Genomic DNA, 18248 nt, shown 5'->3' on the forward strand with positions numbered 1-18248 from the left:
TTGAGAGGGCAGTGCGAATGGGGAAGAAAGGCAGTAGATTGGCTAGATATGAAGTGCTTTGTGCATGCTCGGCTAATGTATTGGAAGCATGTCAATATGTATGTTATTGTTGCACAGCAGCTTTCATGTGGTTGTCTATGCGTATCTTCAAAAAAAAGCATATTTACTCGTAAGTCCACATTTGCAATATTGTGATTACACCCCTCGTTTTTCTTTGCTAAGATGCAGTTCAAACACTCTCTCGGACTGAAATCCATCTTAGTTGTTTACACTGCTTTATCAGCAAGACATGTCAGAGACTACCCTACTGCTATAAAGAGGGCAATGTAACCTAGCTGTTTAAAAAATATATATTTATACAGTGAGTGACTTAAAAAAATTCTGATTGAGGATTTGTGTCCGTAGAAAGTTTTGGTTGGTGAACAAAAGTTTATTCCCTGCACGGGCTAGTTGTCTTTGTGCTTGTGAAGCAACTCCTCTAAGTTCCCCTTCAAACTGCATAGAACCAAGTTAGTTCCCTATCATTTCAATCTCCCGTGGAAACTAGCCAGATGACTTGTAGTGATTTGTCATTGAGGATTGTGAATTGCCTGCAGTCTGGCTGTGAACAAGTTGTGTGACTGGGGGAAAAACAACAGACCAGTGAAGAATGAAGAGTGGAGCTCTCTCTGTCTGTTCTGTTCCTTGGAGGCAATGGGACTCTCTCTCTAGGGCATTGTACACTGTGTTAAACAAGGATGGTTTCTGCCGGCTGTTCAACACTAGACCCCTCCACTCTCTCTGCCACTCTGTAATCATTTCTCAACTCTCTCGCTTCCCTGTCTTTTCCCTTCACCCAATAGGCACATAACAAAACACACTCAGTGACATTGTGCGTTTTCGCGGCATCACTCCTGGCACTTGGTGAGGCGGCGTCCCCTCGCCTGTTCGCACCCTTCTGTGCATATTCGATGTTGGGGGTGGAGTCGGGCGTGTGACTGATTTGAGCGATTCATCATGTTGTCAAGAGGAGGCGACGGCACGGCACACAAGGTCAGCGGGCGGTGGCATTGGAGGGAGGTGCTGCCGTGCCATGCTCGACAGAGAGCGGGGGGGGGGTGGAGGAGGGAGACCCCAAATGGTCCCCATAGATGACCAACCCCTCTCCCAAAAAATGCACAAAAAGCTAATTAGTCATCTTTAATTTACATAGGGGGCACTGGTCCTTCCAGCTCCCATCCTCTAGACCAGTTTTTTTTTTACCTCCTCGGGGAACCCCCAGCCGTTCCATGTATTTGAACTAGTCCACAGCTATCACACCTGATTTTTAACTTGTCAACTAATCATCAAGGGCTTGAATAGGCGAATCAGGTGAAATAGTTCACGGCTACAACTCAACTGTGAAACGTCTGGGGGGTCTCATGGGAGAGGTTTGAAAGGCACTGCTCTAGACTCTCTAATATAGGCTACTAGGAGTCCAGTGTAGATGCAAGTGTTGTGACCTGGTGGTATCTATTAATTTGAGACGTTTCCCCATAAATCTTAGGCCCAACAATATTTATAAAAGTAATACTCATTGTTTATTTGGGATGGTTGTAATTCCCATTCCAGGTCATGCAAGGAAAAGCAGTGAATCAGGCCCACCGTGTGTAGAAATCAAATGTTGTGGTAGCCTATATCAAGAACGTTAGCGTGTTCAGGCTACAGCAGTAGACTTTATGCAATGTCAATAAGTGATGCTTAGCAAGAGGTTGTAATTATGGGAAGAAGATATGGGGAAATTCATTGAGTGGTCTGCCTGGAACTCTGTTTGAAAAAGGCTTCAGGCAATACAAGAGAGCATTTGAGTACATTTGAAATATGATTCATTTCAATTGTTTTAATCACTTGGAATTCAGGGGAAGGCCATAACTTTTAATCACGAAAGGAACTCAACAGCCTCTTGTTCGAAGTGGCACTCTTTGACCATTGTCACATTTCATGCGCTTGGCACTTGATGATTAGTACCTCTTAACTGACTGTATTGTTGAATTAAATTTAGGCCTAGGCTACCATTTTTAACTAGAGTTTCAGCATGCTCATATCAATTCTAGTAGAGTTTATTCCAAGTTATGAATGTGAAAAAAATAACCAGAAAGAAACATTTATAGGGTAGATACTATTTTATTTTGCTGAATCACATCTTCACAGAAAGGTACTTTTTGTCTCAATCCTTTGTTTGTTGAAAGAGAGCCTATATAAAGGGATAGAGACACAGAGAGAGCGAGGTGACCGAGTGTGTAAACTCAACAAAAGCCTCCCATTTTAAAGCTGACTGAACCCTGATTAACCTGCTCATCAGAATGGCAGTAGGGTGACTGCTGAAATCTCCCGGATTGTGTTGTCCCTCTAGTAAATCCGTATGTGACACTTGTAGAAAATGTGATGTAGGCCTATGCTATGCACGTGAACCTATTTTGTTGCTTGACCTGCTTCTGATAGCAGCAAAATACATTTAGGGCATTATGGTGTTATTCTGAGATGTCAAATTATTTTGCCGTTCATTTTAGCGAGCAAATGCAAGAAATAGGAGAACAGAATTAAGCACCTTGTCGTATGTGGTTTGTGAACAGTTGTTGTGAGTAATTCTGTTTACTTTAGACTTGAAGGGGAAGGACATTTTTCATTTACGGATTGAAAACTAGCGGTGAATTGAATGACGCCAAGGCGCGTTCTGTATTTAGCGCTAAGTGGGCTCTCTCTCTACTGACAGACCGTGTGCTATCTCCGCAGCTCATCTCGAAAGACCAGCAGTTGGAAGCTGAGGTTTGTGGAACAGCCTTTAGTAAACTGACATGTGGAAGTCAGATTTGCGTTGTCCATCCTGTGGCTGTGGAGGCGACGGACACACCTGCAGTGGGGGAGTAGAGGTCATTAGTTTTGTACGTGAACAACACACCTGTCTCTTATACACATCTAGATGTGTATAAGAGATTAGTTTTGTACGTGAACAACACACTGGGGCCACGTCTCGTTTGCATTAATATAGTGTCTATTGACAAAGAACTGTGATTACACCTCCCTCTCCCGGCACCACTCCCCCCCCCCCCCAAAAGCTTTTATTTCTCTGGTACAAAAGCCATAATTGGGCCTGCTTTGAGGGGAGGTGTCAGTGTGCAGGACATGGTTGATCCGTGTTGAATTCTGTTAAATGTTTTCCCCCCCACCCCCGATTCTGTCCTCTTACCCCAGCGGGGTCACCAGGATCACTAGCTTTTCTCCAAATGGCCATTTTGGCTGGCAGGTGCATTATACCCTTTATTTTCAGATTGTCTTTCCGCTCCTAATGCCTGGCAGGTTGATTGCTCTGCCTGCCTCGCCGGGGGAAATGGCTGACGAGCGCGGCCGGGCCCAGCTGAAAGACAGTGATTACTGTTTTCCTTTAAGCCTGATTGAGGCCCTTGAAAGGAAAGATTTTAACCTTCTCCTTTGGGTCTCAGGGTACGGCCGTCCATTTGAAACGGCTCGTCATCAACCCAGTTCTGTAAACTTATCAGAGCACCCAGCGCCCTCCCACCTAATAGGAAGGAGGGAAGAGAATCACTTTATATGGGAAAAGTGACAGATTACTTTATCATAGATCTCAGTGGAAATGGAAAGGTTGTGTGCAACGCTGCTGCCATTATAGATGAACTATGCATACATAGAGCTCTAAAAAGGTATGGAAGTAACACACTGTACATTTTCTCATCCACATGAATGTGTTTGTTTAGACTGTCTATTTATGCATGGAAGAGGCGTGTATGGAGAGGGGACGGTGAGGAGTTGGTTTGAGATAGCAGAGTTGTCTAGTGTGTCTGAGCCAGCGTGGGGTTTGCCAGCTGGTCCGGCCTACAAGCTGTATTTTGTTGTACGTTCTCCAAGGTTGAATAGCAGTCTGTAGACCCCCTGGTGGGACGGTAATTGCACAGGCTTGCCGTTCAGAGAGAGACTTGTCTAGGGTCGGCCAGGCGGGAAACCTCTGTGCCATCCTCATGCCACCTTGGAGTAGAACAAGACAATCCAAGCAGCGCCATCTGGTTAGCACCGTCCTGTCAGCTGGTCGGGCCATTGGGAGTGGGCCTGAGCAGCTGCTCCCCGCCCGCTGGCCCCGGACCATGGCCCCGGCCCCTGGCCTGGTTGGAAGGGGGGGGACTTGTTACTGGGACATGGAGGATATGGCTGCACTGACAAGTGCAAGCCTCATGTTGAATAGCTGGGTCTCATTAACAGGAAGAGGGGGAAAGGGGGGGGCCCTAGGACCCAGACCCCTGCTGCGTCACCCCCTCCACACAAATGACAACTTTAGAGGCGCAGGTCTTTTCAGAGAGGTGACATTGTGTTGGCAAACCAAACAAATGGGAGATAGACACAGAATGATTCCATTCCCATACCCATGCTAGCCTGCTTAACATTCAGTGTGTTATATTGAAGAGAAAAACAATGTTGCGGAGGTAGACTAGTAGTAGTAGTCAATAGGAATGAACCAAACATTGACACAGAATTGCAGGATCAGTTGTCACTTTAAACCATTGTAATTAAAATAAGCCATGACTGATAACTAGAAAACAGCATTTTTTATTTTGCTCATTTGCCACTGTCAAATTTGGCGTCACTAATTTTGTCTCAACCATGAAATATAAAGCATTGCCAGGTTAATGTAGTGTTCAACGGAAATCATGCACCTTTTACCCAACAGAGGAAGAAGAGGAGGAGGAAGTTGCTCCACCACAACTAGTGCCTGAAGCCCGAACAGAGAAACCTGTCCAGAAAGAGGAGGAGGAAGGTAGGAGTTCTGGTGTCAAAGGAATAACAATTGGATCTCTTTGACGTCATCTTCATTGAATAATCCTACAAACCGTTTTTGTGGGATTTCTACATCCAAGTTTTGAATGACGTCCCTTTTTGTTTTGGACTTTTAAAAATTTGAATGAGACAACCCAAACCTGTTAGATGATTCTGTATCTTTTGCCCGTAACGTTTACTGTCCGTCTGTCTGTAGCACCTCCACAAGAGCTGACCGAGGAGGAGAAGCTGCAGATCCTCCACTCTGAGCAGTTCATAACCTTCTTTGACCACAGCACCCGCATCGTGGAGCGGGCCCTGTCCGAACATGTGGACGTCTTCTTCGACTACAGTGGTCGCGAGATGGAGGAGAAGGAGGGGTTAGGAAAGCTCTCCGATAGACGAGTCACGTTTCTTTGATACCRTTTTTTGAGTAGAAAAGGCCAAATCATGTCGCTGTTTAGTAATAGGAAAGAGTGTGGTATTGTTATGACTTGACTGTGACTATGCTGTTTTCTAGTGAGATCCAGGCGGGGACCAAGCTGTTTCTGAACAGGCAGTTTATGGACGAGCGCTGGTCCAAGCACCGTGTGGTCACCTGTCTGGACTGGTCCGCTCAGGTAAAAACATGCTCCGGGGTGAAGTTTCTCCTAGGTGCAGATCTAGGATCAGCTTCCCTTTTCCAATCCTAGCCTTAATCATTGGGAAAACTGGGGGGAACTTCACCCTATACCGGTATAACACAGCACCGTCTGTCAGCGTTGGCTCATGATGCAACCTTTTCACTGACTCAGTCACTGAGTGAAAACGCAAGAAATAGTTCTTTATGGTTTCACTGGCTACTGCGTCTTTGTGAATCATGTCAATCTGTCTTTGTGTGTTAGATTGTTATTGTAAGAATGAAGTATGTTAATATATTGTTGAGTCTTTAACTCCTTCACCACTGGCCTAATTCTGTATGATATACATGGGACTTATTTTACACATTAGACATTTAACCATGTTCCTCCTGGAGCTGGGAATGTGTCATGCACAAATTGTCAGTTAGTACAAGCCCGCAGTGATTTGTTTCCCCTAATGTTGCTCTTCATTTGTTTCATAGTTCTGCAATGGCTTCGGTCAGTGATTGAACACCAAGTCATTGTTCACCACTACGTCGTTCGCTTAGAGCAAAATCCATTCCCTTGTGTTTAATTGTGTATTCACAAACTGTAAACTTCAGTTGTTCCACTATGAGAAGCAGGTTAATGGTTTGTTTACGTCTGGTAAGTGGTTGAGAGCAGGTCTTTAAAGCCATTCTTTCCTCAGCTATTTCTCCTTGTGTTTTAAATGTGCACTGGAGGGTTGAGTTGGAGGGGCCAACGACCTGGAGTGGCCAACTTTACTACCGTGGTTCACTCGGCTCTCTCAGAAGTCTAGTCCCTAGTCCTTTAACATTATGCAAAGCTGTAGCATCCAAACGTTATTTACCAGACTGCGCTGTTGGGGAAAAGTTTCCCGGCCATAAATCTTGTTGAAGGAGGGGCGGTTACGCATTCTGCTAGGCATTCACCGGCACCGCGGAGGGCAGGGGAGGCTTGTTCACATGGAGCCAAGCCTGGGGGCCATGACTACTTCCTCTTGACATTCATTTGGGCTGATTTGTCTGTCACCAGTATCCTGAGCTGCTGGTTGCCTCATACAACAACAACGAGGAAGCCCCCCACGAGCCGGACGGGGTGGCCCTGGTCTGGAACATGAAGTACAAGAAGAACACGCCGGAGTACGTCTTCCACTGCCAGGTACTAAAGCCACCCAGGGCCCCTCTCTCTCTCTCTCTCTCTCTCTCTCTCTGCCCCCTTCCTCCCCTTCCCTCTGCCTCATGGGTGGCTCTCTCCCTGACGGGTGTGGCACACCGCCAACCATCCCTCCCACCTCTCTCTGCCTCTCTCTCTCTTTCTCATCCACATTGTGATTTCACCGGGCTGGCATTCACCTCCTCCACATCTATCCACAAACACATGTTAGTGAGGCGCCGGAGAAGAGCAGTGGTGCAATAGCTGGCCGGGGTTTAAGGGGCTGCAGCAGTAGTGTTACGTGTGCTGTGCTGCGCAGTGCTGGAGTGGTTATCATGTGTGTCTAAACAAGGGCCCTGTGTTCAGCAGAGAGAGAGAGAGAGAGAAGCTCCTTCACTGGCTTGCCTTAATATACTGCATGCCCTGCGGTTCGCAGACCAAGGCAGGTTGAGTAGAACCACATGTTGCTGCCGCCAGAGCAGATGTAGTCCCAGGCACATTGCACCGACYAAATAAAACTGAGCAGAAGTGTGAACTCATTTTTCTTCATGCCTCTAAGTGGGCGGGAAATGCAATTTTTCCTCACCAGGTGTCACCTTTTTGTGTAAAAAAAATAATGTACTTGGATGAATTAATGATTACATACGACGACTACATGTTTTAGGATTTATAGGGGATGTGTTTCAGGCTACGGGGAAGGTAGGGCTTGGACCAGTAACCCAGKAAGCAAGGAAGGAGATTTTACACATAATAAACTAGCATGAATAATGTAGACCTATCCTGTCGTGAGCAGCCTCCAGCAGAAGGCTCTGCCGTGAGTGGTGAAGTGTGAGTCATGGAAACCACGGGATTGTTAYTTTTAAATGAAAATAAGCAGCCCGTTCTACAGCAAGCTGGTGTACTGCTACAGGAGCCTGAATGGCTCAAGTCTGTATGTTATTTTGAGCAGGTCTGAAATGGGGACTGCACACAGCCGTTTTTGATTGGAGGTGACATTAGACGTATATTASCGGAGAGCTGTCGCCATTCCGCTGTGCTCTCCATCTCAGCAGACGCTAACATGGCGTTCTCATTTCTTCTTCTGTTTTACCCTCCCCCTCTCTCTGCCAGTCTGCAGTGATGTCGGCCGCCTTTGCCAAGTTCCACCCTAACCTGGTGGTGGGGGGCACCTACTCAGGGCAGATCGTTCTGTGGGACAACCGGAGCAACAAGAGGACCCCCATACAGAGGACCCCCCTGTCAGCAGCAGCACACACGGTAACACTGGGATGGAATGTCAATCAACCATCACCAAAATATATTTTGATCTCAAGTTACATTTGACACATACAATGGCAATTAGAGGCGAGTGCAGGAACATGGTTTCGTTGGTGTGTCGTGAACAGCCTCAMTGTGGGGCCTTGTTCCTCTCTCTCTATGCAGCACCCAGTGTACTGTGTGAACGTGCTGGGCACCCAGAACGCCAACAACCTCATCAGCATCTCTACCGACGGCAAGATGTGTTCCTGGAGCCTGGACATGCTGTCTCAGCCGCAGGTACCACCCATCAGTCACCTTCCCGCCACCACACTGACATGGGACCGTTCAGCCCGTTCTGCGCACACAACACGTCGGCCCATTCATAGGGCATGTCAAACACCGGGACCTCACTAGAACCCTTTTGTTATGCGTAAACCTTTAATTTTGCGCTCAACTCTTTWTTTTTCTTTCTCCAAAGTCAAGGAAATGATCTCCGCTAGCAATGTTGTTCCGACACCGCTGCCAAACCCATCGATGTCAAATGTTAATCATTTATAAAGTGCTAGCTGAATTTAAATTCTGCATTAATAACCTGTCAAGTGAAATTTATAGGCTGTGGTTAGGGTAGTGTGTGTGTTAGCATGCAGGCCGCGCAGAGAGAGCTGGTTGTGAATGTTATTCTGCTCCCTCCCGCCCTCCCCCTACTCTACAGGACAGCCTGGAGCTGGTGTTGAAGCAGTCGAAGGCCGTCGCTGTCACCTCCATGTCTTTCCCCCTCGGAGATGTCAACAACTTTGCGGTGGGGAGTGAGGACGGTTCCGTCTACATGGCGTGTCGTCATGGAAGGTACACCCCCCCCCTTTGTCCCCGTCCTCGTCCCCTCTGGCTGGACAGACACCTCCAGGAAACTGAGGAGGCTTGTTAGGCCCCGGTTTAAAACATAAATATATCCCCCTCACTTCCCCAAGCAATATGAATCCAACACTTGATCTCCTGCTGTTTTGAGGTTTTCATTCCTACCCCAGTCTTCCTGTTTTGCTTTAGCTTCTGTCAGTTATGTTTGTAAAGGTCGCCCAACCTAAACAGGGCACACATGGAGGGGAAACAAATCATTTTTTCCCTCTTTTCTTTTGGAGGAGTTCTCCCTCGGAGTGAGGGAGTTTGTTTAAAACTGGGTGTCCCAAAGAGACTAGAATCTGAAGTTTGTTGCACAATGCTCTCGTTTGAGCGAACAGTCAGTGTGTCCGCATGTGGGGCGACAGAGCAACATGGCTTGACTCGGAGTGCTGCCTGCGACGGAGAGCCTGGTCTCTACGGCTACGGTGTTAACGTTAATGTCCTGCATTATGCCCAGAGACCGCCGAGAGGGGATAGTTGCTAGGTTCTGCGTTGCAGGTTCACCTCGGTAATTGGGGGACTGATTTTCCACCTCATTTACAATGGTATGATACTCTCATCCCAGTTAATAACGCATAAGCATCACTCATGCTGGGTATTTACCTCTCTGCGTAATTATCAGGGCCACAGCTCTGCAACATTTGGCTCTGGAGCTGAAAGCTGTCTCTCTCTCCCCACTGGGCTGGGAATCTACAGTCATGGCATGTTAAAAGGGGAATTCTCTAAATGTTATTCCCAAAGTAAATTGAGACAAAAAGGAGGTCTTAACCAAACCTTGTGTACTATAAAATTCAGAAATATACTGAACAAAAATATAAACGCAACAATTTCAAAGATTTTGTTGAGTTAAATAGTTCATATGAGGAAATTGGTCAATTTAAATAAATAAATTAGGCCTTCATTTATGGATTTCACATGCCTGGGAGGGCATAGGCCCACTCACTTGGGAGCCAGGTTGACCTAATAGAGAGCCAGGCACAGCCATTCAGAATTAGTTTTTCGCCACAAAAGGGGCCTTATTACAAACAGAAATACTTTGTATTTCAGTTGGATGAACTGCCAAATTCTTTCAAACTTTGTTGTAGGTGGCTTACGGTAGTGAAATTTAACATTAAATTCTCTGGCAACAGCTCTGGTGGACATTCCTGCAGTCAGCATGCCAATTGCACGCTCCTTCAAAACTTGAGACATCTGTGGCATTGTGTTGTGGCCTTTTATTGTCCCCAGCACAAGGTGCACCTGTGTAATGATCATGCTGTTTAATCACCTTCTTGATATGCCACACCTGTCAGGTGGATGGATTATCTTGATAACATGCTCACTAACAGAGATGTAAACAGATTTGTGAACAAAATTTGAGAGAAATAAGCTTTTCGTGCATATGGAACATTTCTGGGATCTTTTATTTCAGCTCATGAAACATGGGACTAGCACTTTACATGTTGTGTTTATATTTTTGTTCATTGTATATGCTGGCATATTTAATGTACAGTATATTTAGTTGGTAATGATATCACAGTATACACTGAGTCTTCAAAACATTAAGAACACCTTCCTAATATATTAAGTTGTCCCCCTTTTGCKCTCAGAACAGCCTCAATTCGTAAGGGCATGGACTCTACAAGGTGTAAAAAGCGTTCCACATTGATGCTGGCCCATGTTGACTCCAATGCTTCCCACAGTTGTGTCAAGTTGGCTGAATGTTCTTTGGGTGGTGGACCATTCTTGATACATGCGGGAAACTGTTGTGTGGAAAACCCAGCAGCGTTGCAGTTCTTGGCACAAACCGGTGCACCTGGCACCTACTACCATACCCCTTTCAAAGGCACCCCGTTCTTGCACATTCACCCTCTGAATGGCACATGTACACAACCCATGTCTCAAGGCTTTAAAATCCTTTAACCTTGAATCTCTTCATCTACACTGATTGAATTGGATTTAACAAGTGACATCAATAAGGGATCATAGCTTTCACCTGGTCAGTATATGTAATGGAAAGAGKAGGTGTTCATAATGTTTTGTACACTAAGTATACATGTTAAAAACCWAATTTTGATGCCCGCTCCCCTGTGGAAATCTAATTAGCATAATAAAATAATCCCCATAAGTCTGTCTGTTTAAGCTAGAAATATGTTTTTTTTTTGTCAGACCATGACACATCCTGAAAATCAGTCTTCTCACCAAATCATCTGTAGCGTACGAACGGTTTGACCTACAAACTATTATGACCCCTCTATTGAAAATGAGACTTTCACGAACACAATGGTGGTCTTCGTTTTGCTCTATGGCCCCCACAAGCGTCTTGGGACTCGTCTGAAGTCGGTACAGCTGATCTGCCAACTTCTGTCTGTAGCGTCCGAACAGTTTGGGCTACACACTAATATGTGAGTGCTGAAGCGCATAGCATGTAAAAAAATATTTGAATGGGCCAATAGTACTAAGGCCAAATATATATTTTTTTCTTAAAATTATAAATCAAATAGCAAAATTATCTTCTTAAAACAATTCCATATAACTTAGTAGAACTCCCCCGGTTTAGACAGGGCTTAGACACGTGCCAAAAATAAGGGGTGAAATACATGTAAAAAAACAATAATACAATGTTTCCTGATCTTTCTTATATTTCTCAGATATAGGACAGACACTTCAGAACAAACTTCCTTTTGATTATTTTTTTCGGGGGGGGGGGCGGCTAGCTGTTCAATGTGTTTGTATGTGCTAATAGCACTAAGGCCAAATAAAATGAGTAGACCCCTCCCCCTGGCTCAGATAGGGCTTAGATTCTTATTGGTTAATGTATTCATCGAGGGGTTCCTTAAGAAATGTAACGTGGTGTTTGCTAATTATTGCGTTCTTATCTGCTGTATGRTTGGGCCACAGTAAAGCAGGGATCAGTGAGATGTTTGAGGGCCACCACGGGCCTATCACAGGGATAGACTGTCACACAGCGACCGGGCCCYTRGACTTRTCCCACCTGTTTGTCACCTCCTCCTTCGACTGGACCGTCAAGCTGTGGAGCACTAAGGTACTGTACCGTCTCTCCATTAGAAAGCCTGCTGTTACTATTGTGCGTCCCAAATGGCACCATATTCCCAACAAAGTGCACTACATAGGGAATAGGTTGCCATTTAGGAAGCAACATATGTGGTTGAATTTGGACTCATTTAAACCCACAAAGCTGCATCTGTTTTTTTTTTATTGCATTGATCCAGATATTTGTATTTGGCATGGTCAGTTCAGTGGGTCTATGTTTTCAGGTGCCGCTTACGTTTCTCTCTTTCAGAACAACAAGCCGCTGTACTCGTTCGAGGACAACTCGGATTACGTCTACGACGTCATGTGGTCTCCCACTCACCCGGCGCTGTTTGCGTGTGTGGATGGAGTGGGCCATCTTGACCTGTGGAACCTGAACAACGACACCGAGGTACCTGGCGCATTCCCCCTTTACCACGAGTTTTGCACCAATGCAGCATCTATACGGGCGGTTTCCCGGATTAAGCCTAGTTCTGGCAGATTCTCCATTGATAGTGCCGTTTAGTCCAGTAGGCTTAATCTGTGTCTGGGAAACTGGCCCATAGTGTAACAGAAATCCAGTCAGTCATCAGTATTGGCGTTGACATATGAGGTGTTTCTTTTGCAGGTTCCTACAGCCAGTACCACAGTGGAGGGGAACCCAGCCCTGAACCGCGTGCGATGGGCCCATTCCGGCAAAGAGATTGCCGTGGGAGACTCTGATGGACAGATTCTGGTCTATGATGTTGGAGAGGTGAGTGGGTTAAGAGCCTTTACTGTGCCAATAAAATGCATGGCATTCTTCATAAACTCGGCAAAAAAAMAAACGTCCCTTTTTCAGGACCCTGTCTTTCAAAGATAATTTGTCAAATCCAAATAACTTCACAGATCTTCATTGTAAAGGCTGTTTCCCATGCTTGTTCAATGAACCATAAACAATTAATGAACATGCACCTGTGGAACGGTTGTTAAGACACTAACAGCTTACAGACGGTAGGCAATTAAGGTCACAGTTATGAAAACTTAGGACCCTAAAGAGGCCTTTCTACTGACTCTGAAAAACACCAAAAGAAAGATGCCCAGGGTCCCTGCTCATCTGTGTGAACGTGCCTTAGGTATGCTGCAAGGAGGCATGAGGATGTGGCCAGGGCAATAAATTGCAATGTCCGTACTGTGAGAATGCTAGACGGCGCTACAGGGAGACAGGGCAGACAGCTGATCTTCCTCAGTGGCAACCATATGTAACAACACCTGCACAGGATCGGTACATCCGAACATCACACCTGCGGGACAGGTACAGGATGGCAACAACAACTGCCCGAGTTACACCAGGAACGCACAATCCCTCCATCAGTGCTCAGACTGTCCGCATAGGATGAGAGAGGCTGGACAGGGCTTGTAGGCCTGTTGTAAGGCAGGTCCTCACCAGACATCACCGGCAACAGCGTCGCCTATGGGCACAAACCCACCGTCGCTGGACCAGACAGGACTGGCAAAAGTGCTCTTCACTGACGAGTCGAGGTTTTGTCTCAGCAGGGGTGATGGTCGGATTGTGTTTATCGTCAAAGGAATGAGCGTTACACCGAGGCCTGTACTCTGGAGCGGGATCGATTTGGAGGTGGAGGGTTCGTCATGGTTCGGGGCGGTGTGTAACAGCATCATCGGACTGAGCTTGGTGCATTGCAGGCAAGCTCAACTCTGTGCGTTACAGGAAGACCTCCTCTTCCCTCATGTGTTACCCTTCCTGTAGGCTCATCCTGACATGACAATGCCACCAGCCATACTGCTCGTTCTGTGTGTGATTTCCTGCAAGACAGGAATGTCAGTGTTGGCCAGCGAAGAGCCCCGATCTCAATCCCATTGAGCACGTCTGGGACCAGTTGGATCGGAGGGTGAGGCTAGGGCCATTCACCCAAAAATGTCCGGGAACTTGCAGGTGACTTGGTGGAAGAGTGAGGTAACATCTCACAACAAGAACTGGCAAATCTGGTGCAGTCCACGAGGAGGAGATGCACTGCAGTACTTAATGCAGCTGGTGGCCACCCCAGATACTGACTGTTACTTTTGATTTTGACCCCCCTTTGTTCAGGGACACATATTCAATTCTGTTAGTCACATGTCTGTGGAACTTGTTCAGTTTATGTCTCAGTTGTTGAATCTTATGTTCATACAAATATTTACACATGTTCGTTTGGCTTGAAAAATAAACGCAGTTGACGGTGAGAGGATGTTTCTTTTTTTTGCTGAGTTTAGATGTTTGGGAAGGGGGTTTTACATTCAGACATTTGAGCAAGAATTGAGATCTAGACTAAATCTAAAATGTTCAATGGGGTTATTCCCTATTTTCCTCCTATATCTCAAGTGGAGGTGAAGGCACTCTGGTAATACTTCATGCTCCATTTCTCCGGACAACAATTAAGCCATTGTCTTGTCAGGAGGCCAGCTATCTGGATGGAGACGGCTCCAGAGGGTCTGTCTGAGTGTGTGTCAGTCATGTCACTGAGTATTGAGCTGCAGATACAGAGAGCAGCTCTTCCCCCACCCTGATCTCTGCCACTGACAGGTCAAGTCTCTGTGACAATTAGAAGATTGCCTGTGATCCCATGCCCTCTGAAAGTGTCCCAGTTTCAACAATGTGTTAGTATTTTCACCCATACCAATGCTTCGTCTTCCTCTCCCGCCAGCAAATCGCCGTTCCACGCAACGACGAGTGGACCCGTTTCGTCCGAACCCTGGCGGAGATCAACGAGAACCGGGACGACGCAGAGGAGCTCGCCGCTCAGCGCCTCTCTGCCTGATCGCCATGGAAACTCCAGTCTAGGGACCAGCGAAAGGCTTCATAATGTCAGCCTTGTTTTGATTGGAGGAAAAGATGCGATTGCGACAGTGTTCAGGCGTGTGGACATCTTTTCTTTGGAAACATTGTAGTCAGATTTAATACACATAGCTACTTAACTGGGATACTTCTGCCTTCGGCGGGTTTAAGCACACCAGTCTCCGATGGGATAACTAACAGGGCTATCTATCAACCTCAGACACTACAAGAAACAAAGCCATCTTCTTACTCTGCAATACAAATCAGTTGAACTCTTTTTCAAATACTCAAAAACCAGAATGCCTTAAAGGTACCATGTCAACTCCACACAGAGATGTCTGAATCCATACGGTAGTGTTGTGGGTTTAGCTTCAGTTTCACAGGCCACTCAACTTGTTTGTGGTTACACCACCTTGAGCATGTGTTTGCTGTCCTCATGACTGATGTTTGCTGTTCACCATCTGTGCTTAGATGCCCGTGTCCACTTCAACTGCAGTAGACCCATCACGTCATTACTACACACAGGATTGTAGTGGTCTCATCATACATCAGCCAGTGTTTTTCTATGTTCTTTTAACCTAGATGCACAAAATCTCCACTTGTTTTTGTAATATATGGAAAAATGTAACCTTCAACTTGACTATTGCTCTTAAACTAAATTTGACACTTAAGATATCAGAATCTTTAGAAGTTTGATCGAGGGGGAACTACCTGAAGATATTATGCCGTATTGGAAAATTGCTTAATGTGCAGTATGAATTCAGTATCCATACTTTATGGCATGACCTAGATATTACAGAGAATGTCTCCCACATATGCTCTCATGAATCTCAATGTACTTTTTTCACAATTTCAAATTATACCATTTTGATTTATTTCAACAAAATACAATAAATACATTTAAATGATTTCCCAAAACCCTGGTCATGATTTCAAAATAAATACTTCGAAAATATCTGTACATCCTTTCAAGTCTCTGAAATGTGATTGACGAGATGACATCCTCACCAGCCTCGCTTTGAGAAATGCTGTAGTGACACCACTCATTTTCAATGAAAAATGCCTCCACAGAAATACAATATGTACAGTAACATTGTGCGAGCTATACAAAGACTAACCAAGGAAGCACTATCCATGCAGCATTCAAAGTAAGTATTTCAAATGCCTATGAATGAAGGAGACCATTTTCTGTACCATTTCAGAGGAATGAAGGGACAGATATTTTAGGACACCTGACTCAAGGAGCATGCAGCCATTTAGCAGTTAAGTGTTGAGGGGGAGACAGACAGCCTATGAGGCTGTGGGCTCCTCTTTGGTCGGGGCTGGGGCTTGGCTAACAGACACTGCTCCAGAAGACTTGAACTTGGGCAGGTGTAGACCAAACTTGTTCTCCACGCCAGCGAATGTGGCAGCAGCCAGACGGTAGCCTCCTACGTGGTCGGCACTTACAGGGGGAAGGTCTGAGATCCTCGACTTAGGAGTTGGCTCAGAGCCGGTGGGGCGACTGGGGGCAAAAGATTTGGGAAGGATAATTAACATACAGACAATACTTCAGTTCACTAAAGGTGAACCCAGTGGCAACATGTAATTCAGGGCAGGTGGGGCTCTGCCACCTGGTCAGCTTGAAAAAAAGTTGTTGCCTGTTTTGCATGTTATTTTGGCATTAATACGTGTCACATATCAGTTTGCAAACAATATTTTTTTTTTATTAGTTAAAGCCGCAATAGAAACATGGTCTCTTTTTTGCTTTCTTGAGTAAGGCAGCTCCAAAATACAGGTGTTTCAGCCGAGCTTAGTGCTTTCTGTGGTGGAGGGGCAGCCAGCGGAAAATACAGAGCGTAGGGGTTGGTAATCTTCTCTATTTGTGCCATGATTGGCTCAGTGTTCTGTCACTCATGGGAGCTAGAAATTTCAAGCCCCCTTGGGTGTTGCCATAGATTTACATTAGAAGTGCCCATCCAAGAACACAAGGTCATTGGCCACAGATAAAATGTCAAATCACGTTATATCTCCCGTAGCTTTGATTGGACTCATGTCAACATCAAACTTTCTAAATCTTAGCTAGCAAGCTAGACAAGCAATCGTCATTACATCAAAAATCTACTGGCAAATCCTTGTCATATGAAGAAAAATTATAGATAAAACGTATCGGTGCTCATCGGCCATTGGACATAAACATTACACATCAAGTTGGAAATCGCAAATTCAACAATGAGTGGTTTGGAAGGAATCAGTGGCTAACTGCAAGTATTGAAGAGAAATCACTATTTTGCTTCCCCTGCTATTCGGGAGAGAGGGTATGTTGTCCAAGTCTGGGTTTAAMGGTCTCTTTTCCAAGTAACACACCATGGGCCAGAAAAGGTTGAATACATTGGCCATGCTYTCAATCCAGCATGACTTCTGCCACGTTCAAAACAACTGGAAACTTGGAACTGGGAAATCTCAGACTTCATTGAGTTCAAGACAACTGGGAACTCTGGTGGGGGGTGGGAGCTCTCTGACTAGGAAAATACGTTTCGAACAGTCATTCAACTCAGGAATTCCAAGTTGGGAACTCGAGCCTCTTTCTAGAGCTCTGACCTGAAGATCACTGACGTCATGATTCAACCTTGTTTTTTTCCAGAGTTCCCAGTTGTCTTGAAAGCACCATAAATCCAGAGAATGCCAGACTTTGTTTCATGACWAAATTTGCCCACAAGAAGAACCGCTGCGCCACCTTCCTGTTCAAGTGAGCACAGCAGAACGGTGAGTCCAAAAATGTATTGTATTCTGCTGCATAAATTATGTAATATGCCATGGAGATATGTATACTGTAGCTAAGAAAGTAATACTAAGTGTATGTTGTGTAGTAAGCTGTTAGTAGCCCATGTGCCTCACTCTAATAATTTGGTCCCTTTCCCCTTCATAACTTAGCCTACTGTTCTGACTTCGTGGTGCACATGTAGCTTGTTTTAGAGAAATGTAATCATTTAATATTGTAAGAGCTTTCATTGTCTGCTTATATGCCCCCTTTATTTATCCWACGGTTCTGACTTGTTCTGAATTCTGAATGTGCTGAACAAATAGTTATATTGACTATGTCCGTCCTTGCTCGCTCATTAATGTCTTAAATAAAATTACGGAATGCCTCTTATGCGCTCGCCGTTCTCTTATGCCATAGTTTGTACATCTAAATTGTCAGTAGAAACCACATTTGTTTAAGCAAGTCAGCCATGTTTTTTTTAAAGGCCGCAAATGAGGCTGAATGAACTGTTTGGCTGCCAGACAAGGCTCCGCTGATAGCCAGGTGTAGAGGTGGTAAGGATTCACTCCATGGTCCTGAAAAGAAAGCTCTCCAGTTGGGACAGCTTTATGTAGGCCCTAACAGTTTGTGGGCAACGTTTGTCACCGTTATGGTGCAATTTATGTATCGTTAAGGGTTGTGTAGTAGCTTTGCTGGCATGCATCCCCCATTTTTTMGTTTTATTTGCCCCACCAAGATTTACATGCTAAAATCGCCACTGGGTGAACCAGACAGAAATACTCACTGTCCTCCAAAGTCAATGTAGAACCATCTCTGCAAGAGTTCATAAGTCACCAAGGTTACACCAAACTGTGGCGAGGACCTGCAGACACGGGCTGGTGGGAGAGACTTTGAAATTACAATGTGGGATTTCACATTTTCTCTGATGTCTTCAAGAGAGCAATTATGGGAGCCAAGGAGTGCCTCATTTCCCAGTCATGAAACT

The 18248-nt window shown here is 45.4% G+C and overlaps 2 protein-coding genes across 2 annotated transcripts in view; one reads left to right on the forward strand and one right to left on the reverse strand.

Moving 5' to 3' along the window:
• LOC111975055 (dynein, cytoplasmic 1, intermediate chain 2a-like) overlaps positions 1-15428 on the forward strand; it is a 22855-nt gene extending 7427 nt beyond the window's left edge. The window contains 11 exon segments of the mRNA XM_024003222.2: positions 4697-4783; positions 5000-5162; positions 5303-5402; positions 6438-6563; positions 7668-7814; positions 7980-8093; positions 8509-8642; positions 11574-11718; positions 11977-12117; positions 12334-12459; positions 14390-15428. Coding sequence (XP_023858990.1) covers positions 4697-4783; positions 5000-5162; positions 5303-5402; positions 6438-6563; positions 7668-7814; positions 7980-8093; positions 8509-8642; positions 11574-11718; positions 11977-12117; positions 12334-12459; positions 14390-14503 — 1397 coding nt within the window. The 3' untranslated portion in view covers positions 14504-15428.
• The window catches only part of LOC111975047 (electrogenic aspartate/glutamate antiporter SLC25A12, mitochondrial-like), a 21225-nt gene continuing 18347 nt past the window's right edge, over positions 15371-18248 (reverse strand). The window contains exons 17-18 of the mRNA XM_024003212.2: positions 18048-18138; positions 15371-16024 (exon numbers count right to left, since the gene is read on the reverse strand). Of these exons, the coding sequence (XP_023858980.1) occupies positions 15811-16024; positions 18048-18138 (305 nt within the window). The 3' untranslated portion in view covers positions 15371-15810. The remainder of the gene's footprint in view (positions 16025-18047; positions 18139-18248) is intronic.

This window comes from Salvelinus sp. IW2-2015, linkage group LG2 (assembly GCF_002910315.2).
Source record: "Salvelinus sp. IW2-2015 linkage group LG2, ASM291031v2, whole genome shotgun sequence".
Lineage (NCBI taxonomy): Eukaryota > Metazoa > Chordata > Actinopteri > Salmoniformes > Salmonidae > Salvelinus > Salvelinus sp. IW2-2015.